We start from the raw sequence: 22,007 nt of genomic DNA on the forward strand, positions 1-22,007 counted from the left end.
AATCGAGCCCAGTAATTATAATTATTGACTATTGGCCCACGCTAGAACGACGTATTCGTCAGAATGCCGAATCGCGTGCACGCCGATGAATTTATACCGGGCAAACATTTGTAACGGCTAAACCGTATGGAAGTAATATCCCGTGGCAATCGATGGGAACGAGCGTATTTCGCGGATTAATTAAAACAGGCTCGCTGTTTATGTAATCAGCCGTGACGCGCAGGTACGATCAACATTGGCGCCCCGTGATACAATCCATCTCGTAACAAGCCGAACAATCACGAAGCTTCGAAGCCTCTGCGAATCGTGTTTTCCCGCGCGAAACGTTGCTCGCGATAACACATTACCCATTGTCCATGGAACGAGCGTTCTTTCCCCTGGGTTCATCGATCGTTGGACGGTCGAGCGGGAGACCGATGATCTGTTTCGTATTCGAGAAGCTCCTGTTATACACTTTGACGTCGTTACTTCTTTCTGCTTTAGATTGATTCTGCCGCGAGTGAAGCGTGAGAAAGGATAATGTTAAGTCTGCGGAGAGATATTCGAGAAGAATGGATCTCTAGTTCGTAATTCCACAGACTTGGCAATCTTCTTTCGGTGGATGTGTGTTTGATGTTGTAGAAGAATGGGTTTGCGAGATTGGAGATACGCCCCAAACATGGAGAAGGGCTATGATCAGTTTTCAATGATAGTAGCACGAAAGCCTCGAGTGTGTCTCTTAACATGTCTATCCTATCTGCGGATAGATCGTTTTCCTCGATAGGGGCGTACGAGCCAGCCTTCCCTCGTTATCCTACGAGCCAGCCGGATATCAGAAATCCACTGTTCTGATCAACAGGTTCCCCTAATCCGGACGGTTCCCTAGCCCTCCCGCTAGAATCTCCAAGGAAATCGCGACAAGCACCGTTCCGATAAGAGGAAAGAATCGAACCGGAGTGGCAGACAGAGGCAAGAGTCCTCGGTGCCGCGGCCAAGAATAGCGAGTATCGAGTCGGGTTGTATACTTTCACTCCGTGTTCGTTGATCGGTCAGACTCGGGCCGAAGAAGCGGGCGAAGGAGAAGGCAGAAGAGGCGCGAAGCGAAAGACTGCTCCGTCCCTCTCTTCCTCTGGTCCAGGGTTGACTGACCTCGAGGAAGAGACAGAAAGCGCGGCGGATCGTCGGCGAGGCAGGAGAAGCAGAAGGAGTGAGACGACAACGACGGCGACGACGACGACGAGCGCGACGAGGAGTGGCCGAGAAGAAGAAGAGCAAATTGGTGCTCCTGGTAGCAGGGGCCCATGAGCAGCGTGGAGTAGAAGCCGCGCGGCGTGACGAAGCGTAGCGGACACGGCTCCAGGGGAAGCGGGCCAGCTGGCTCTGATTGGTCGACCGGGCACGGATCGCCGAGTGGGGCTAGGGGCACGGCCCAACCTGCCCCCTCCAGTTCTCAGGCCAGCAGCTCCGCTTTCAACAGGCCCCAGGAGACGATGGGACCTACCAGGCGGCAGTCCTCGCGGGACAGCGTCGACTCGACAGGCCAAGAGGCCCCACCCGAGCACTGCGAGCTCCTTTTCAAGGTCCTGCCCTCACTCCTGATACAATGCTCGCTTCACGGTTTGCCAGGCGCTTCTCACGGGCTCCACTATAGTCGGGGCCAAGTGTTTTGGCCGTTTCAACATACTCGGATGCTGTCCCGTCGCTAAATCATGCGGTCACTTCTGGTACTTGGTGTTTCTAGCGAATGAAAGGGAAAGATTGAAGGGGGATGGTATTTAGCGGGGTACTGATAAATCTGAGACCCACTCGAATGATGTTATAAAGCGATTTCGATAAGAATATTACTCCAGCCTTTGCCCCGACTATAGTTCGTGGAACGGGCAACCCATTATTATTCAAGCGTCAATCGTGGACAGAGACAATCTCTCGTAACCGTTTTTATAGTGATTTCTCACGAAACGTAGGTGATGCTATTGGGTGACAGCGGTGTTGGGAAAACCTGCCTCCTAACTCGATTCAGGGACGGCCGATTCCTTTCCGGCAACTACATAACCACCGTCGGCATTGATTTTAGGGTGAGAGTCCTCAATTTCCCTCTCCAGGGTACCGATCTTACGTTACTTGTTAACTCGAACACAGAGGTAAATCTGCAAATGCATTGCTCGCATTGAAAGAAAGCTCGCTAAGAAAGACTAGCCGAAGCTACGAAGTCGACGCGACTCGGGAACTTGTGCGCGTAGAATGGAAAAGACGATTTCTCTTTTTGTTTTTTTTTTTTCAGAACAAAGTGGTCGTGGTCGATGACACGTCCATCAAGCTTCAGATATGGGACACTGCTGGTCAAGAGAGATTTCGAAGTGTGACGCACGCCTACTACAGAGACGCCCATGGTAATTGTATTTTTACTGTACTTTGAAACTTGCTGACGCGACCTCACGGAGCATTTAATCGAGCTCCAAACGAAGAACAGATTAAGAATCCGTACTATTTTGGTATTCGAGTAATGATTCGCGGAGGAATCGAAATTGCTGGAGCTATTGCGTATTTATTCGAAAGATATGTGTAATAAGAAGTCTAAAATAGCAGGCTTATGTCGCCTGTGTGTTTACGTGCACCGTGCACCATATTGCGACTCACAGCTGATAACGACAGTTAATATCAGGTCACAAAAAATGGTCATTAAGCATCGACTTCTTGCTAAACCAACCAGAAGTGGACGTGGGAAACGAACGAAATAGGCGTGACGAAGTCTACTCATCCGACGATCGTTATTAACTTTTTCACGTGACTGGTAAATGCAATGGAAAAAATGTCGCGAACTTCGCACAGGCTAGTGTTACATAAATTGTGCTACTTGCAATATTACGATATAGATACCAGCCGTACACCAATCCTCTCCATCTATCGAATGCCTCTTTTTCTCACAAAGGATCTCTCGCATTAATTTAGAAGCACGTAGAAGGAACGAATCAAAGGATATCAATAGCTGAAAGTACCAATAACATTTCAGAGCCGGTTCCCTTTTTCTGTCCAAAGAAGGCCACTTCAACGAATAAACAAAAACGAGAATTCTCAACAGATCTGTGGATCCCCCTGTGTAACCACTTGAAAATTAGAAACAGCGCGCTTTCATTGTCGCAAATAATTGACAGTTTCTCTCATCTTGCTTACTTCTCGACGTTACACTGCCGAGCGAATTGGTACCGCGGAAAGCGGGTCGCAAGACGATTCTACAACGGCGGTGGCGGTAATTTTGGAAAGCCACTTAAACGAATTCACGGCGAAAGAGATGGAGAAGGAAACGCGAGCTTCCGCCGTGGGGGGTGGCCCATTGTTTACCCGCAGAAACCCTCTTTGTAGCGGAGACGCTGCCGCGACAATAGTTAGGCGCTTCAAAGGGCTTGGTAACAATTACACGGCGGAGACACTTCGACAATGGTGTCTCTATTTCTATTACCCTCGAGCAACGAAGCCTTCGGCTGCGACTTTGACCCGCAGAACGTGGGGAAACGATCCTTTCCACGGGGAAGAAGTAATAATTGATCGATCCTCGCGCCACTAATCAGGAAGAGCGTCAAATTCCTAAGTGACCGGGAGCCTGCAGCTAATTTTCACGCGTCCCTAGCTTCGTAGGGAACCATTTCAAAACAATCAGTTCACCCGTGGGAAGCATCGTTTCACCCATCGACGCGTGCAAATGACTGGGCGCGTAATGATGCGGGGCAAAGTCACGTGAAGGCTTTTGTTTCCGCGTCTACCAATTACCTAGGATCACGGAATGGTTGCGCAACGCGAAGTATTGGTTGCAGCTCTTTTATTGCTGTACGACGTGACGAACAAGACGAGCTACGACAACATCAGGGCCTGGCTGAGTGAAATCCGCGAGCACGCGAACGAGGATGTCGTTATTATGCTGCTGGGTGAGTCTTCTTTACTTTACGTCTCCCCCGTACCAACTGGCCGCAGATTTTTGTATGGTAGAGAAGAAATAGGGGAGAAACCAGCCAGGCTGTCTTTGTCGCCTCGCTTCCGAGAAAGTTGCCGATGGATCGGGTCGCGTCGCTGTACAGCAACTGGTTCTTGCAGTTTCGAGTAGTTTCTTGCTTTCGTAGAAAGTCGAGGAGAACGCTTCTAGGGAGACTATAGAGCCAGAACGAAATCAATTGACTACTCAAGGCCACTTTTCTGGGCGGGAACCTGGTTCACACTGTTATTAGATCGTGTTGGTTGGGAAAGAGACTCTGCCTGCAGGCTTGTACGAAGAGATGAGGGAGGGATCCAAGTTGCATGGAGCAACGGTGTTATCAGTGTTCAAAGAGCGAAGTGGGATCGTTGTGGAATCGGTAACAAATCGAAACAAATGTTTTTCAGGCAACAAGTCGGACTGCGGACCGGAACGAGTGGTGAAGAGGGAAGACGGTGAGCGACTGGCGCAAGAGTACAAAGTCCCCTTTATGGAAACCTCTGCTAAAACCGGCCTCAACGTCGAATTAGCCTTCTTAGCCGTTGCAAGGTACTGGAAAAATGTTCAACTGATACTAGTATTTTGGACAAACGTTGCAGCAGCTGATAAACTTTCAGAATTACGATCAATTTATGCACTGAGCCTAGTAGACGTTTATACTTAAGTAAAATGTGCGACAACCTAAAACACTAGTTGCGAAGAATGGAAATGTAATTACAGGGAATGAATTAGTATTTGTATTTGCCTGCAGAAAGTTGCGGGAGACATTAAGAGTGTCTTTTGCAAAGGGGTGTCGATAAAAATGCTTAGAGCCGCTCCCAATGCGAAAGTATCAGATTTCTTTACCGATGAAAATCAGGGAAATGAGTGTCGTACATGTTTTCAGGGACTTGAAGGCCAGGAAGAGCAGCGACCCCGACGACACGAGATTCAACGTCCAGGACTATGTTCGTCAGCAATCGCAACGGAGTTCCTGCTTCAATTCCAATTGCCTGACGACCTGAATTGCGCGACAGCCCAACGCGCACGTTTCCCTGCGATAGATAAAGCGAATGGTGGAACGCGGACCGGAACTCGTTGGCCACGAGGATGGCGCGAAAATATTGTAGCCGTTCGAGCGTAGGCGAGGAAAAAAATTAGAAGGATCCCTGGTCATTTAACTCGAGGCATAAGTTTGTTGAAATTAGAAACGGCTTAATTGGAACAGGTAGATTTGGGAAATTCAAAGGTGAAATGTTCGCGCGGGATTGTGCGCTCGACAGGGTACCGGAGCGAGGAAGCAGCGCCATCGTCTGCGACAGAGCACACTAATAGGACAGAGATAGCTTCTACATTTACCATCAACGAAATTTCGAAATTCGCGGCACTGTTCGTTCTGCCGAGAGCGTATACATATATATATATCTACCTTTATCGATGTTCGGGGCACAAACAGATAGGAAGTCGATATTTTTGAAAGCAATGGGCACGAAATTCTTGTTGACGATACGTGTATAGAAAAATATATAAATATATATACATATATATCGACGATTAAGCTCTGTACTGTACATTAATGTGAATAGCTAATCCCCAGAGATTAAACGTAGGAAACGTCTCGATGGTTCTAATTTACACTGTACGCGACTGTTACAGCGTTACAGAAAAATGTACGCGATCTGGTATCGAGAAATCAACAAAACGCCCGAAAGCTCATTGTGTACCAAATAGATAGACGATTATAGACAAAAAATGCCGCGTAGAAGAGCTTGTAGAAAATATTTCATAGCCGCCTTGTGCGCCACACGTTTGAAAATAACGCTGAATGATCTTTAGTTGAAGAATTCTTAGTTTAGCCACGACTTGTCGAAATGTTTCAGTCACAATTCTAGGCGAAATTGAGTATACACGTATACGTAGAATTACATATACACGTCCTAGCCGTAATAATGATTTAGATCTCCAGTCCGCGATGAAATTATGTAACTGTTTCTCGAGTCTCGCGACTCCTTTTCGGATATACAAATTCTTAGCGAACCATGTGTGCGTCTGTGTGTGCGTGCGAGTGTACCCCTACAATATGGCGGCTAGTTGCCAGCAATCAAGTGACCACTTACAACGTCCTCTAACGTAATCGTCCTAATAAACCCTATAGTTTCGACCAACCACCTTTGCATTTCAACCCTTTCGATTTTATACATTGTATCGTTTTTATAAAGCCTCAACTATCATTTGCTACGAACGTTAAAACTTCAACCGGTCGTATGATTTCGTTGCGCAGCAATTACCACGCACGTTGCTCTAATCAAGCAAAGAAGAAAGGAGCTCGAACAAGACGCATCGCGTACCTCACCCACGATATATGTACAATAAACACGTGCTTGCCCGACCGGCGTGTACAAACGGCAAAAAACCAATTCCATGTCAAGTGTATATTGAAGAGTTATATATGAAATAAAAACGACCACTCGACCAAGCGAAATGTGCCTTGTTCCCCGTACGAATCGTCACATCGTTGCCCGCGGATACTTTGTTGAGGTTAAGCATACCTCGCAGCTCGTGTCCACGGCGAAATCCACCCTGCCCCGCTCCCCGTCTGCCAGGTAATCGAATTCGCTCCACTTTACCCACGCCAGTCGCGATAAAACAATCCACTAATAAATAATTAATGCGGGAGGGGAGCGTGCTCCGCGACCGGCCGCGCGCCACTTCTAACCAAGTTCCTGACCACGCGGAACATCTCGAATCGGACCGCTCGGTTTCAGTTTCAAATGTCGACGTACAAACAAAACGCTGCGTCCCTAACCTGCTCCTGATAAGTGCGTTACCCTGGCAGAGTCCGAACACCGTGATATTCGGCGTGGAAGGGCAACGGCACGATCGAACGTCCAGGATGGACGAGGTGGTGGAGTTGCGGAACATGGAAAACGCGTGCAGGCTCTGTCTCTCCACCGACGAGGGCAAGTCGTCGGTGTTCGCGATGCAGGACACCCCGGTATCGTTGGCGGCTAAGATCCAGGGCTGCCTGTCGATCCAGGTTCGTTGAAAATGCTCACCGTCACTAGCATCCTCATCCTCAGCGTTCCTTCCCACTTTCGTGCTTTTAAACGCGTCGCGTTCCTGTTTACGGCCGTCGTGCGAGTCCATTGAGGTTAGGTCTATCTTGACCGAGTCTAGGCAATCGGTAGCGACCAGGATGATCACGAGCGTCTTGCCTCCGTTTCTTTGTCGGATATCGATCGTATTAAAAGATTCACTAGTTATTGTCGTAAGAAATTGTACGCTCTATTATCTTGGTCCATCCTATTCAGCCTTTTAAGTGGCCAGACTCTTAGCCCGTACGTATGCTTTCTAGATTTTATCCACGGACAGATTATCGACACAGATATGTGCACAGTGTGTTAGGAATGTGAATCAGTGGCACAATTATAAGGAAGCTTGTTTACGTTCCCAAGAAAAATTGCAGCAGTGGTTGGAGAAGCATTTGCAATCGAGTCCGATGGTAAATATACGTGGTGTTTCATTGGTCGGCGCGTCGTATGCGGTACTGGTAATCGTAGCCTTTACGCTGTTTTGGTTCTTACAGGTTGTAACTATCAAGGACGAACCTGTGGATCTAGATTTCTGTGAAGATAATATTGAGGTTATTTCGGAAACTACGATTGAATCGGACTTGGTACGTATCGTAATCTTCGGAATAGAATGCGAGGGATTTGACTATGTATTAAAGACGTATTATCTTTCGTTTCCAGGAGTCGAATACTTTAGATCACAGTGTAAACAATGTAGAAAGCGATACCCACACTCATGTACTAACAGACGAGGAAACGGATGTACAGAAAGATCAGCCAGTATTGACGAAAGATACGGACGTCTCTTTGAAGCCCGAGCCCCAAGACGAGTATGATACCGACTGTACCATAGAAATAGAGTCTGTTACTGGCAGCGAACTTGTACCGAATCCCCTCTCGAGTAAAGAAGATAGGGTCATGGAGGCTGATTCTACGCAGAAGTCTAATACGTCTGGCTCGCCGAATAAGAAGAAGATCAGGCGGGGCCCACACACGCACTTCCGAGGAGCTCGTGTCTACAAGCAGAAGTGTGTGCACTGTCAAATACATCTGCATTCAAAGTACTCTTACACCAAGCACATGGAGAGATTCCACACGGAGAAGCCAAATGGCAATACTGGATCTGCGGAGCTGGAAGACACCGAGGAACTGGTCGAAGATGTGGAGGATGAATTGATGAGTATGGAGAAGGATGCTCCCCTGACGCAAGTACAGCAAAATATTATTAGCCAATTGAAAACGTTCTCCTGCCATTCCTGCAAGCAAACGTTCAACGATCGGAGAAGCACTCTCTCCCACATTCGCCAGCATATGCCCGATCTGAGGCCGTACACGTGTATCGCGTGTTTGACGGAGTTCCCGGATCGATCGATGTACAAGTTGCATTGCGGGGCGTCCTTCGAGTGCGCGATGAAAATTGCGTTGGTCGTGCCGAATCACGGCGAGGAGAAGTACTTTACATGTAACATGTGCCTGCGTTCGATGCAAAACCGAAAGCAATTGCTTAGCCACCTATCGAAACACTCTGACAAACAGTACGAGGAACTAATCTCCCCGTCGCGATCCCCCCCTAAGTTAAAGCCAATAACCCCCCTTCCGTCTCCTAAACGAGATGTGAAAAAACCTTTGCCCGATGCTCCGATCATTCCCCGTCCTTACAAAAACGGCGATCCTGCGCACAATCACATCTGCGATCTGTGCGGCATGATATACAGATACAAGCCCAACATGTTCAAGCACAGAGATCTGTGCCAACGTCTGTTACCAGAGGTCCGTACCTCTTACAAGTGTGTCCACTGCGGCATGACCTACCTAGTGTTCAAAAAGTTCCATAATCATATCACCTTCGAGCACAAGAAGAGAGACTTTGCGTGCTCGGAGTGTAACGCCAAGTTCAGGTCGCCCAGCGACTTCTTGACCCACCACGAGACGCATCGCTTTGCCCGAAATCAAAAACAGCCCCTAGACTCGCAAAGCGAATCGGGGAAACCCGCGCTGAGCATGTCTACCCCTATCAAAGACTGGGACACGTTCGAGGCGGAGGTGAACGCGGGAAAGATACCGGACGGTAAGCAGTACAGTTGCGCCCTGTGCAACCTGGAATTTGCCTCGAGAGCAGAACTGACGGAGCACAGGAATCTCCACCTCAAGGTGAAGATCTATTCCTGCGTCATTTGTCGCAGCATGTTTAGCAGCGCGGGTGCCCTGGAGATCCACATGAAGGATCACGGTATAGAGGATCCAAACGAGCGAAATGCGAACAGTTCGTGCGTGGAATATGGCAGCGTGGAGGAGGATTCGCGTGATTCAGCCACGGCGAACGCCAGCGCGACCTCCGACCCCGGCACGAACAAGAACGAGTGCGACGTGTGCGGCAAGGTCTTCTCGAACCTCGCGAACGTCAAGAGACACATGAGAAACATCCACCAGCCGGGCATTGTCCACATCAGCTGCACCGACTGTTCGCGCGTGTTCAAGACCAAGGAGTTACGCGACCGGCACGTGATAACCGAGCACAAGAACAAGAAGGCGACGCTCCAGTGTCCCCAATGCCCAAAGAGCTTCGTGTTCCAAGCGAATCTGAACCTGCACTTCAAGACCGCGCACAGCGAGAAGCCGCAGGGCGGTCACAAATGCGACATCTGCGGAAAGGCCTTCATCGAGGAAGCGTCTCTGAAGATACACAGGAGTTGGCACAGCAGAGTGAACTCTCGGTTGAGCATACGGTTCAGAGTGGGCGAGGATCAGAAGTCGCAGATCAAGCCGCCGATCGCGCCGAAAGAGGAGCAGGAGTTCAACACCAGTTCCGATCGGCCGGCCAGAGCGCGGAAATCGTTCCCGAACCCGCCGACCTCCGCGAAGCCGCAGGGTAACTTCCAGTGTCAAGTTTGCAACGACAAGTTCAATGACGTGACAGAGCTGAGGGAACACTTGTGGGACGTGCACTGCGCCCGCAACAAGGCCGAGAGGAGTTTCATGGTGAACGAGCTGCAGTGCGAGATCTGCACGAACGTCTTCCCCGACAAACAGACGCTGGCCATGCACATGCAGTGGCACAAGGCCTACCCCATCCTCAGCGACATCAAGAACCCGAGCTTCCCGTGCGAAGTTTGCGGGAAACTGTACAGCTCGAGAAAGGTGCTGATGAGACACAAGAAGCTTCACAAAGCCACGAGCGTAGCCGCCGCCAAGTCCCAATCTGCGATCAAGAACCCCTCGCCCAGCCAGTGTCTGTGCAACATCTGCCACAAGGTGTTCAGCAGCAACCAGTCGCTGCAACGTCACAAGTACAACCTGCACAGCGAGATGTTCAATCGGTACCGTCCGCAGCTAATGCTCAATAGCTCGCGAAGATCGTCCCAGGAGGAGCCGAAGGCCAAGAAGGTGAAGCTGGAGGTGGAGGAGGACCAGAAGGGACCGTTCAGTGTGAAGTCCACGGGCAAGAAGTCGGTGATGTGCCACGTCTGCAGAAAGTTCTTCCCGAACATGAGCGTGCTGTACAAGCACAAGCAGCTCACGCACAACAAGTCCCGCGTGGTGAAGAACATCGTGAAGGCGACGTTAGCCACCAACGAATGCGTCCCGCTGGCTGGTACCGAGGGCAAGGTCTGCTGCAACATCTGCTACAAGGAGTTCCCCGGCCTCTCGAATCTTCGCCAGCACTTCACCGTGAAACACAAGAACGCCCCGCTCAAGTACACCTGCCCGGCGACTGGCTGCAAGCTCACGTTTCCCACCCCCGTGGCTTTGAAGAATCACGAGATCACGCATAAAAGCATGATCTGCAATTGCAACCTGTGCGGCCGGCACATGTTCAGCAGATCAGCGATGACCGATCACATGCTCAGGTCCCACAACACTATCTACGACGCGGAGAAGAGCAAAAACTTCCACAGGGAGGCGGACTTGGCCGCGTATGTGGTGCACGGTGCTGTGGACGCTACCTGCCCCGAGTGCAAAATCAAGTATCCCAACAACAAATCCATGAAGATTCACTACTTCAAGTTCCACGAGAACGCCGGCCAGATATAGATCCGTTCGCCACTAGACGCCTGGTAAAGCTCGGAGGAGCTTTCCGGACTTGGACAATGCACACATACGCACGCCGCATTCGATGCGGATCGAATGCGGAGTTACTGGTCCTCGGGGCAGAGCCACTCTCCGAATCGGATGAACGTTGTCTCGTACTCCTTTTCTACTGTGTCATGAAGTCGCGTTTACTTTTGTTCGTGCGATAATGGACGGTGATTCTCATACGAGTCTATCGTGTTCCCTAACGTTGTTTCGTTTCAATACCTCCCCCCCACGGACCGACCTGTTCATCTGCCACGAGGACAGAGCTGTTTCCTGTTTGGCGCAGGCAACCGTAGCTTGATCAATAAGGAATTCTGTAAATAATCCACAATTACTGCAGAGAGGCGATGAAGATGACGATAATGATGGTGATAATGATAAAATGTCTATATATTTCTTCGTTCGTTGTTTTTACGAGAGTTACTGCGGATTTTATGGACACTTCTTGACTTTGTTTGTCAAGTGTACTTTCGGCGGATGCCGATGATTCGAAAGACGTTGCGTAATAACAGCTGAATTTTGTCGACGCGGTTCGAACGATTTACTTCGAGTCTCCTCATTCCCCCAGGGTGTTGTATGGTGTTTGACGAAAACACCCTTGAAACATGTCCACGACAAAGTGAAATCCTGGCCAGATGTTCGAACCGCGTTGATCTGCACGCTGCATTATGACTATTGCGCGAGGTCTCTGAACGATGACTACTGCGGAACCCAATTATACGATGCATTTTCTTTCCTCCGTTCTTCTTTTTCTTTTTTTTTTTTGATCAATCGTGAAGTATATTGATGCCATTAATTTCGAAGAAGCTGCGCAACTTGTACAGTTCGAGCGAGGAAGAATTGTTCCAGCAGCAATGAATGTAGAAAAAGGGACGGATCAAACGGCTGTACGGACATCTCCAAAGCCGTGATTGCACTTTACGTTATCGTACACCGTTTTCTGGACACTGGGGTGTGAACTCTTTTATCTTGGATTTTATTATTAAACGTATACTTGTATATGCAATGTATAAGCTGTAGCGGTTTTGCATATAGTGAACAAATAAAGGGAGGACTAATATAAATGTACATGTCTGATCTTCCTTTTATGGAAATGCCCCATAGAGGAATCCTTTAGCCACGGATCATGATCTTCTCTTGTCGAGTTCTCTCGAGTTCAGGAAAACTGAATTTCTCGCTCAGTTCTTATCGCCACAACTTCCTGTCGAACCTTCTTCATTTCAAAATCGTTTCGTCCGCATACATATGTAGATTTTACTAACCCTGACATACTCTTGCTAAAAGAGAGGAATCGACAGACTTTCCTCAAACGTTGACTACGCCTTTTCCTTATTTGTGACACTGCATCAGCCACGAGTTCGATCCTATAGCAACGTAGAGATGAGGTAATGGATTCTCATAGCAGATCTGATCCCGAATAGTGGCATGCATTATCCTTTTTTTTCTTTCGTTGCGACATCCTTTACTCTGGCTTTTCCAACCCATCAAAAACTAAATTGTCATAAATTTTATTAATCCCTTAGCTTCTAAATTGGCATAGCAAACTTGAGATCCCAAAGATTTGTTTGGGAGATCCGTAGGATCACTAGTGTAGTTGATTTTCTAATTATTCTGATGAGTGCGCTTCAGCACTAACTTCAAATTCATGAATCATTCATAGAATATATCTTGAGGGAATTGGACGACTTAAATTAAAAAGCTGCTTTGAGGAATTGCTGGAAAGGCACTGGGGCTAGCACGTTGAACTATTCCGTCTACCGTTAAGTTTCCTACAGCAGATGTTCGAAACGATAATTACGCTCGCAGTTATCGTTTCGCGCTACGGCCACGATAGTTCAAAAGTTTCTAGGCATCTGTAGTGTAGGAACATAGAGGATGTGTGTGCACGAAACGCTTCTTGTATCGTGACACTTTTACGTCGGCGCAGATGGGAATCTACAGTCGCATCGGAAAGTAAATTGACACTTTAAAATCGCATAACTTTTTTAAAGTTGATCTAAACGACTTGAGTTTTTTTTAGAAGCTAGCGGAATTAGTTTTCTAGGTGACGTGTTTCGTCGTTTTGGCAAAAATTGCAACTGGTCGGAATAGCGATGAAAATAGTGAAGTTCGTTTTTTTTTCAAAGTTTTTTCTGAGCCTGTAATGAAAATTCAAAAAACCCGTTTGTAGATTGAAGTAAGTTGTACACATAATAAAAATTTCATCTAAATCGGTTAACGGTGCTCTAAGCTACACGCGTTTAAAGATCGCAGAATAAGGGCGAAAATCGCGAAATTCACAAAATCAGCGATTTTCGCCCTTATTCTGCGATCTTTAAACGCGTGTAGCTTAGAGCACCGTTAACCGATTTAGATGAAATTTTTATTATGTGTACAACTTACTTCAATCTACAAACGGGTTTTTTGAATTTTCATTACAGGCTCAGAAAAAACTTTGAAAAAAACGACCTTCACTCATTATTTTCAACGACCCTCACTATTTCCATCGCTATTCCGACCAATTGCAATTTTTTTTCAAAACAACGAAACACGTCACCTAGAAAACTAATTCCGCTAGCTTAAAAAAAAACTCAAGTAGTTTGGACCAATTTTAAAAATGTTATGCGATTTTAAAGAGTGTCAACTTACTTTCCGATGCGACTGTAGATCTCATCTAGCCTAAGTAGTAGCTGGGTATGAGTTCAAACGTGAAAGATGTTCTAATAACGATCACCTGTTCTTTTACCGAATGCATAGAATATTCCAATGCGAACCTTCGAAGAATTGTACAAGAACATTTTTTATTTCTAACAAATTACTTTCGTACATACATACTTCTCCCCCTTATCTCATGTCTGCATTTTCAGAAACTTGTTTCCTTCACGAGAAACATTCTTCCAAGTCAATACAAATGTGTTCTATAATCGAGCCTGCAAATCCAGAGAACACTGGCAGCGATTAGCTGTGCACACAGTGACTCACGTTCAGTAGCAACGATACTAACAGCAAAATCACGCTTCTTCGATCCCCTGCACCTCGCGGCGTTCACGATGTCACGGATACGTGAACAGCTGCTAAATCGCATACCACGTGGATCGAGTGTGCACCTTATGCGGCTGCGAACGCTGACATCCTCGTCGAATGAGGCTGTGAATGCTGACATCTTTGTCGAATGAGTCTGCACGTGCAAACCGTCAACCCTCGGTGCACACATTACAGCCAGTCTCCTCGAATCGTTGCAAGACCCTGGAGACCACTTGCTTTTGGTAGTCGTGGAAACAGGCGGCGAGAACTCGTTAATTGCGACTCCCGAGTGCTTGAAATAGTGAAAACTTGGCGCGTACAAATTTCGTTTTACTTAACGCAACCGATGTAATCGCGCATTGTCGAGTTGCCGTGCTGTAGTTACGTGGAGGAAAGTGCAGTGAAATAAGGGTGTTAAGGCAAATGCTGCAGTATCGATTATTCGAGGAGTTTGGGTGCCAAGAGTTGCGATTTCACCCCTCGCTGACTTTTGGGGTTCGAGTTGTCTAATCCTATTACTTAAATAGAATCCCAGGTTCTTGAATAATTCTAGCAATTTCTGTTTACCTGTACAACTTAATTTCCTCGATCTGGTCAGCTCGTTTAATGTCGAAGCAGATTATAATACATAAATTAGACCGATCTCTAAAATGAACAGTCAACGTCGATACAGGTCGGAAGGCCACGTGGACCGATCCGTTCCAGTCTTACAACATAATCGCGTACAGGTTTCTCGCTTAAATATACAACACCGTTTAATGGTTTCACGATAGCGTAAGATATACATTAGGTACGTAACACTTATGAAACAGGGATTAGGCCGGACAGCTTTGCTAACTTGTTCCATCCTGCTGCTTGTCTCGCAAATCGTTACCCTCTAATTATTTAACACTCGCTGTGGAAAGTTGGACATCGTTCAAGCGTTTTATAAAGACATTTATTATAGGAATTCGTTACAAATGACTAGTTGGCTAAAAGGCTTCTCTACTAACCCTTTCGTTCATCTATACAAATCATTTTCTCTCTAGTCTCTAACAACATAGTTGCATCTAAGGAATGCATCTTGAAAACGAACCCCAATTTACCAAAAAAATCTGTAATATCCATGATAGAACAATCATTCACCAAAACATACTATTCCGATTAGTAACATACATTCAAATCACAGAGGGGCGATCAGAATCGAAATTGGAGGCGTTCCTTGATACATTCAATGGGAACAACGTTGACCGGTCGATGACATATGATTGCGCCACAGTGTCGAAACTTAAAAGAAACAGGCTCTGATCGATGATCCACTCGGTTCTCGATCGTGATTAAGCAGCTGCGAGGGTCGTTTCTAATAAGCCAAGTGTCGAATCGAAGTTAACTGTAGCCAGCGCCACAGTGGTACACTTTAACTGCTAAGAGCGTGTGCGAGGTGTAGCTGGGCTGTTCGAAGCTGCTCGATTAATTAGGCGGCTTCCAGTGACACGCCGGCTCGATCCTTAATTAATTGATTATGGATGTTGCGTGTACCTAGGGTCCTTGTTGGATCGCGACAGAGGAGAAGGATGCTATGGGAAGTGTGGGAAGTCATTTTCATATTTCTTTCCTGTTTTACAGTATATATTTCTATTTGAGACTTCTTTATCTTCTTGTACATAACCATGGTCTTACACTTAGCCTGGAAACAAAAGAATTGCCGACAGATTTCATAGAAGAAGCAGCTAAGCTTGCTCAAAATTTTAATAAATGTCTTACCGTTACCGTTTCGAGTTTCAAGAGGCGCCCTTTCGCCCCTTTAAGCGAAAGGGGAAGATGAAAATCTTCCGCACCAAGAAACTCAATTATCTTGACATCACGATAAAAGCTGCTTCGAAGCTGCTGTTCTTGGGTTGCGTCGAGGTTCAGCCTCGTCCCGCAAATCGAATTAGCGTAGCAGAGGCAAGCGAATCGTAACCTGCGAATTTTCAGCGCGACCATGCCTCTGACACTCGATAATGCGATCGACAATTATAACGTGCTCCGTAAACTTGGTCATGGTCGCTGACTCCTAATCGAATTATCTTCGTTCTTGCCTGTAAATCCGATGCACTATTCTCGCGTGGCCGTTTCTTTTTCTGTCAAGCACCGTCGACATTGAGCCTCGAGGTTTGTTCCCGCGACTCGATCTTGATTTCCTTCCAATCGACTACAGTGCGTTCCTTCTTTGGGAGAAACTGTTTTTTTGTAATAAATGCCTGAAGACGTAGTTCTACGATGCGTGCAGCGACTCATCGACCTCGTTGGAGTAGTCCTTCGACTTGAAGGTTTCGAAGATTCGGTTGGTTCGTGTTCACTATGGCGATGATCGATAAATTTGATTATGTTGCAAAGGTGCTGTCTCTTAAAGGAATGCGAAACACCTGGGGCAATGAGAATTCAGTAGGTACCTTTATTAACAAGAACCACCCACTTCCTGTTCATAGTTCTACAATTACAATTTTTTTTCAAAGTGCTTCTTGTCTACGGCGTTTGATCGATAGTTGGCGACAGTCGACAGAAATTTTTAGAGCACTGACCCAGTTCATTTCAAGAAAAAGGTAGTTCAGTATTGAGACACCTCGGGTTACGCCAGTTTCATACCCGTCGATCGACACTTCAACGACCTCGTTCTCAATGCATCACACCGCGCGATGCACATGCACTTCAGTCTCCTCGTAATTGCATGATCATTTCCCCTTTGCCTGCCGTGGCGTGCTCGATTTACTGGCAACTATTATCGCAGCCGATCGTTACAGTTTCCACCTTCAGCCCTTCATCTTCTCTTCGAACTACTTCCCCCCACATTTATTCCTTTCAATTCGCGTGTACGTTTTACCTAAGCTTCGATCAATCTTACGTGGAATAACTGAATAAAAATTCCATTTTTAGCAGCCACCGATAACCACCTTCTCGAAGACTCTATCCTTCGTTACTACCTTAGTTTCAGCGTTACCAAAATGCATATTTGAATCAATATTTAGACCACTGACGTGAACAGCTTTGAGCGATCGCTTCGGTCAACGTTTGCCCAGAATTTCACACGTCTAGGAGCCACGAAGCGAACGAAACCGTGGATCTGGATCGAATGAACCTTGCACAAGTATCGGGTGCAGATTTAAACTCGCAATGTCTCGTGTTCGATTTTCGAAATCGTTAACCCACCGGTCGGAAACGATCGACGGGGCCGTGCGTAAGTCGACACTTAACATGCGAGATCATTTTACGGTATCCCTTCGGGTGATCCGGCGGATTCGTATCTTGCTTTCGCAACGACACGCTTGCACCAATTCGCAGGTGGATCGATAGGTAGAGCAGTGGGTACTTACCTTGTTTCAAGAACTCTGCTCCCACCCAGCAGTTCAGAGAAGTTTAAAGGTGACAAAACCGGCGCATGTACTTTCGAAATTGTTACGAAGGAAAGAAGGAGAAGAACGTGGTACCGTGCCGTCAAAATTCCGTACTTCGAGGGCGTCTGTAAACCGGTCGGTGCAATCCGATTGCGACGGAATCGGCTTTTATGTAACGTCGCGGTAAATACGCGAAACCATAGAGACAACGACGATCGACGCGGAGGAGTTGCCGGCCGCGAACCGCTTGTATCCGGCGAGTTCTCCAATTTCAAGGCCGCGCAGAAGCGTTGCATAAGTGTCTCCGTGCCGGGGAACGCAGCGAAATATCGGGGAGCAGCGACGTTTCAATGGATTCACGGGCCCGCTTGGGAATCGCCGACATTCGAGCCCGCGAGGCGAGGTCGTCGTTACGCGCCTCGGCCAAGCGGAAGCGGATGGACGGCCACGCGACGCGCTCGAAGGATGGGGATTATCATCGTTATTGTCCGATTATTATCGTGATCGATTTCGATACTGCACCGCGGAACGCCACTCGTGCAGCTCCACGCGCAGAATCCCGCCTTGAACGTGGCTGCAGCTCTGCAACGATCTCCTCTTTGCCACCTCCGAGGGGTGCACGCCGGCACGGGACTTTCAGCCGCGTGCCACGCGCAGGGCTGGGCATTTGATCGGTTATTGTATTTGTTATTGAAAGAATCTGCAATTGGAAAATTCACAAGAGGTGTTTCTAAGATTCAACGAATGGTTTGAAAGGAGTAGGGTGGCAAACGTGAGTCTGTTGTCAGGTGTGTCTGATGAAGTGTTGGAATGAGAGGCGGTAATGTGTTTATTAGGATTTTTTTAGAATATTCAGGGTAATCTGTGTGGATGTGCTGGGAGGAAGTTGCGGGTGGATGAAGTTCATCAGCATTTATTGCTGTGAATAATTGCAGGGACGTTCGTTCATTTGGGACGAGTTTTGATTCTAGGATACGCCAACAGCTCACGAGAACGTTTGCATGTTCATCCATCCGGAATGGTCGTGTTCAATGCAGTTTAAATTTGGGGGCCCGGCAGGAACTGGTGCTTTTTATGCGGTAGGTACATCCTTTTTCGTTAAGGATACGATTAACCCTTCGTTGACGCTCTGGGTGTGAGCCACCCATAAACTGATTTTGACGCCCTGTACCTTCTATGTGCAAAATAAATACCTTTTTTCCAAGGGCGACTCACAAACTATTTGTTTTCTCAAAATATTACATCGCAACAACAACTCTGTAGATTTTTAGCTTCTAATATTGAAATTTTTAGAAGCTACAATTTTTTGAAGATTTTCTTCATGTTTTCCCGACATAACTGTAATAAAATGTCAATCAAAAATCTATTGCAATGCATTCTAGAGACCTTGAAATTGACCCATGATTTTTTTTATAACTATTGGATTCTTTAGATGAGAATGGCAGTCGCGCAAAAATTGTTCTGGGTGTGAGCCACCCAGGTATGTCAAAGTTGATCGAAAAAGGAGGTGTGTCAACGAAGGGCTAAGGATATTGTAGACTGTTATTTAACGATGTATTACCACTTACGATTAAAGCAATACGAACTGGCTTCACCTTGTGTTTCTGGCTTCATTTTGTGTTATTTTATACCTGCCTAGGAACCCACACTTTCTGTATTTTACATTTAAGGAAGTTTAAGGAAATTGGAAAGAGTTTGCGGGAAAACTGTAGCCAGGAATGTATAAAATAACGTAACGATATACGCAGAATAAATATGTGCCACGAGGAACGGGATCAAAGCTTTACCAATACTACTGAAACTGGCAGAAGGACTCGTGCCATTTCACAGAATATTTTTTGAAATACATTTCCCCGACTGCCATTTGAAAATCCACTTGTCACGGGGCAGGTGACTCCGCGTCGCGAATAAAAACGCTCAGCGGAAAATATTTCAACGAACGCATCGCGACCGAACGATCGTGTTTTAACGAAATATCATTCGCAGACGTATCAGCGATCTCCGCTGAATTAATGCGACAGAAGCGCGATATCGTCGTTCCAAGCGGATGCAAATAAATTTCTCACACGTTTCCCGCCCGCTGATCGAAACGCTGTCGCTTCATTCGGCTTCGAAACAGATAACCATCGTGCCGATCTCGATCCGCGATTTTTCCACGCCGCAGGAATGGATGCTTCAGCGATAGAAAGGGTTGGTCGCTATGCAGCGATTAAAAGCGCAATTTGGCAGTGTATTCTGAAAAGTGGCAAATCGCGTCGAATACGAGCAGATTCGAGGATAATGGAAGCCGTGGGAAGTTGGAAGAATGCAATTTCGATTGAAACGCGGGAGGAGGGAGTTGAGGGAAAGAAACTCGCAGTTTAGGATTCCAAATGTGACCATTTCCCGACCACATTGTACCCAAAAGTGAAATCGTATTTGGAAAAGTATCCCGAAGTTCTGGCACGACGATCTCCAACCGAATCGAATCGGAAGCTGTGATTTCAAGTCTAGAAATGGTGATCTCCTGATCTGCTGTATCAAATCTTGGATAGTTTTCGATAGAAGTTGATCGGAGCTCCATGATTCTGACAATATCTGCCCGAACAGATGATTCTCACAAAATTCTCCGCACAAAGCATTGACGGGGTATCTTATTCAGAGATAAACTTACTATTCGATTCAGTTCGATGTTCAGCGAGGAAATATCGTACTCCACCTTCCCCCGTCATCCCCCAAATAACAAACGTGGCGCATCTTTTTATTCAGCAGCTTTTTTATTGTTTTAATTATAAAGAAGTAACAAAGAATAATAATTTCATGATATTACCATACTTTCTCTCTCTCTGTCGTTCGCGCGCGCATACTCTCCCTTACACGCTCTCTCTGTCTCTATGTATTTATATCAATATTATTTAATAGATATACTCATTCACGTATTGAATATCGTGGCAAATATATAGATAAAGGTTTCATCTAACGTTCACACGTCGTGGATAGCGACCGTGCAACAGAGACGCGCCTCTTTCTCTCCCTCATTCCCTCCCGATCGACACCAGCCCCTCGAACCCCTGAACCGCCGTTTCGATCATCGAAGGCAGATCTCCGAGGACACCCTGAACACCTCCGCTCCCCCTCATTTCCTCCCTTCTCCTTCTCCGTTCTCCAACCGTGAGACGGAGTTCCATCATCGGGGGAACGGAGCTCGCGGGGGGTGGAAACGGGAGTTCCTCGATTGACGGGGGTGAGATCGGTGGTCGCGTGCCGAACGAGGCGCTGCAACGGAAGTGCCACAATCGAGATTCATTCTCGACGGTGCTTCGACACTCCGTACGGACCTAATGACTCGATATCGTCGCGACTAACCACACATCGATTCGCGGAGTCGAGTCGCCCGGATCCCGAGGGTAACCGGAAGTCGGGCCTTGGTGCACTCCTTCGATTACCAAACTCGATCGCTTGGGACTCGATTCGTCCTTACGCCTCGCTCTAGAAGAATCCCGCAGATATCTGGAGCAGATCGTTCGGTTTCACTGGCTGTTACAGGGAATCGAGCCCCCTTACGTCGACGTACGTAAATGTGACGAACACCGATGCAAAGAGATTGCAAGATCCACCAATGAGCATCGATCGATTCATCACGGATTCGCATTTTCTGTCTGATCATTCTTGGTTCGGGAAGTAGAAGTTAATTTGTCCATTCGAGTATCGGAGAAAACGTTCCAGCACATTCTTGGCACTCTACAACGAAGATTCCTTGAAAACAGGACACCGATAACTTCGGTTCAAGATCTACGAAAGGAGAACGGTCATTCACAGATCGAAAGCTAAATTTCCGCGCGATGTTCGCTTTGAAAATCATAGATCCATTTACATGCATGCATCCTGCACCTTCGTTCGGGGAGTATCAAGAGGATCCGGGAACAGAATTCAGTCCGAATTTCCAGTCGAATCGATCCGAAGCTCCTCGCGATCGATCGTTCAATCTCGCGCAGCGAATTCCACCCTCCCGGCTACGGAACTTCCGGTTCTCGACGAGGATCGCGGGCGTTCGCTCGCTCAACTAATAAAAACTCGACAACATTGAACTATATCGAGAATTATCGCCTAGACTACAGAATTCCAACAACTAATTGGGCGCCTCCTATAGAAAAAACTAATGTGTACTAATACCAGGCGCCCTCCCCTTGACCTCACCGACGGCCTCCTAGATCTCCTCCCTTCGATCGTCCTTGGCGATCATCTCGATCGCGTGTCAGGCGCCAATCACAACGTCGCACGCCCTCTCGAACCACGCTTAATGAATTGCCTATCGATCGACGGGCAGAGTCTAAAATCACCATTGATCATCCCCTCCCTCCGATTCTCGTAGTTGCACGAAACTTAGCATTTCTTCCCGGCTTATTCTTAATTATCTAACGAACGGGAGACTCCCGTTAGTCGATTGCGATACAGAATCTCGAAAACTTCACCGCCTAACGGGCGAAACTCCGTTCCTTCGCAGATTCCATTCGCAATACCTTCAGGAACGAGGATCGACGTGGCCGAAAGAGAATCCGACGATCGGTGCGCAGGGTTTCGCGACGCGTCGAGTTCTACCGGGAT

General features: G+C 47.2%; 2 protein-coding genes across 6 annotated transcripts in view; both read left to right on the forward strand.

The window, feature by feature from the left end:
* Window positions 1-6,398, forward strand: part of LOC143372315 (ras-related protein Rab-37) — a 193,123-nt gene extending 186,725 nt beyond the window's left edge. For all 3 annotated transcript variants that reach the window (XM_076818369.1, XM_076818371.1, XM_076818372.1), the window contains 4 exons: window positions 2,261-2,369; window positions 3,789-3,899; window positions 4,351-4,492; window positions 4,830-6,398. In XM_076818369.1, the coding sequence (XP_076674484.1) occupies window positions 2,261-2,369; window positions 3,789-3,899; window positions 4,351-4,492; window positions 4,830-4,947 (480 nt within the window). In that variant the 3' untranslated portion in view covers window positions 4,948-6,398. The remainder of the gene's footprint in view (window positions 1-2,260; window positions 2,370-3,788; window positions 3,900-4,350; window positions 4,493-4,829) is intronic.
* Window positions 6,399-6,599: 201 nt separating this feature from the next.
* Window positions 6,600-22,007, forward strand: part of LOC143372311 (uncharacterized) — a 130,429-nt gene continuing 115,021 nt past the window's right edge. The window contains exons 1-4 of one of the 3 annotated variants that reach the window (XM_076818359.1): window positions 6,600-6,959; window positions 7,278-7,424; window positions 7,509-7,598; window positions 7,678-12,135. In XM_076818359.1, the coding sequence (XP_076674474.1) occupies window positions 6,816-6,959; window positions 7,278-7,424; window positions 7,509-7,598; window positions 7,678-11,025 (3,729 nt within the window). In that variant the 5' untranslated portion in view covers window positions 6,600-6,815 and the 3' untranslated portion in view covers window positions 11,026-12,135. Of the gene's footprint in view, window positions 6,960-7,277; window positions 7,425-7,508; window positions 7,599-7,674; window positions 12,136-22,007 lie in introns of those variants that run through there. The other 2 variants (XR_013086275.1, XM_076818358.1) reach the window with 2 other exon arrangements.

This window comes from Andrena cerasifolii, chromosome 8 (genome assembly GCF_050908995.1).
Source record: "Andrena cerasifolii isolate SP2316 chromosome 8, iyAndCera1_principal, whole genome shotgun sequence".
NCBI classification, from domain to species: domain Eukaryota; kingdom Metazoa; phylum Arthropoda; class Insecta; order Hymenoptera; family Andrenidae; genus Andrena; species Andrena cerasifolii.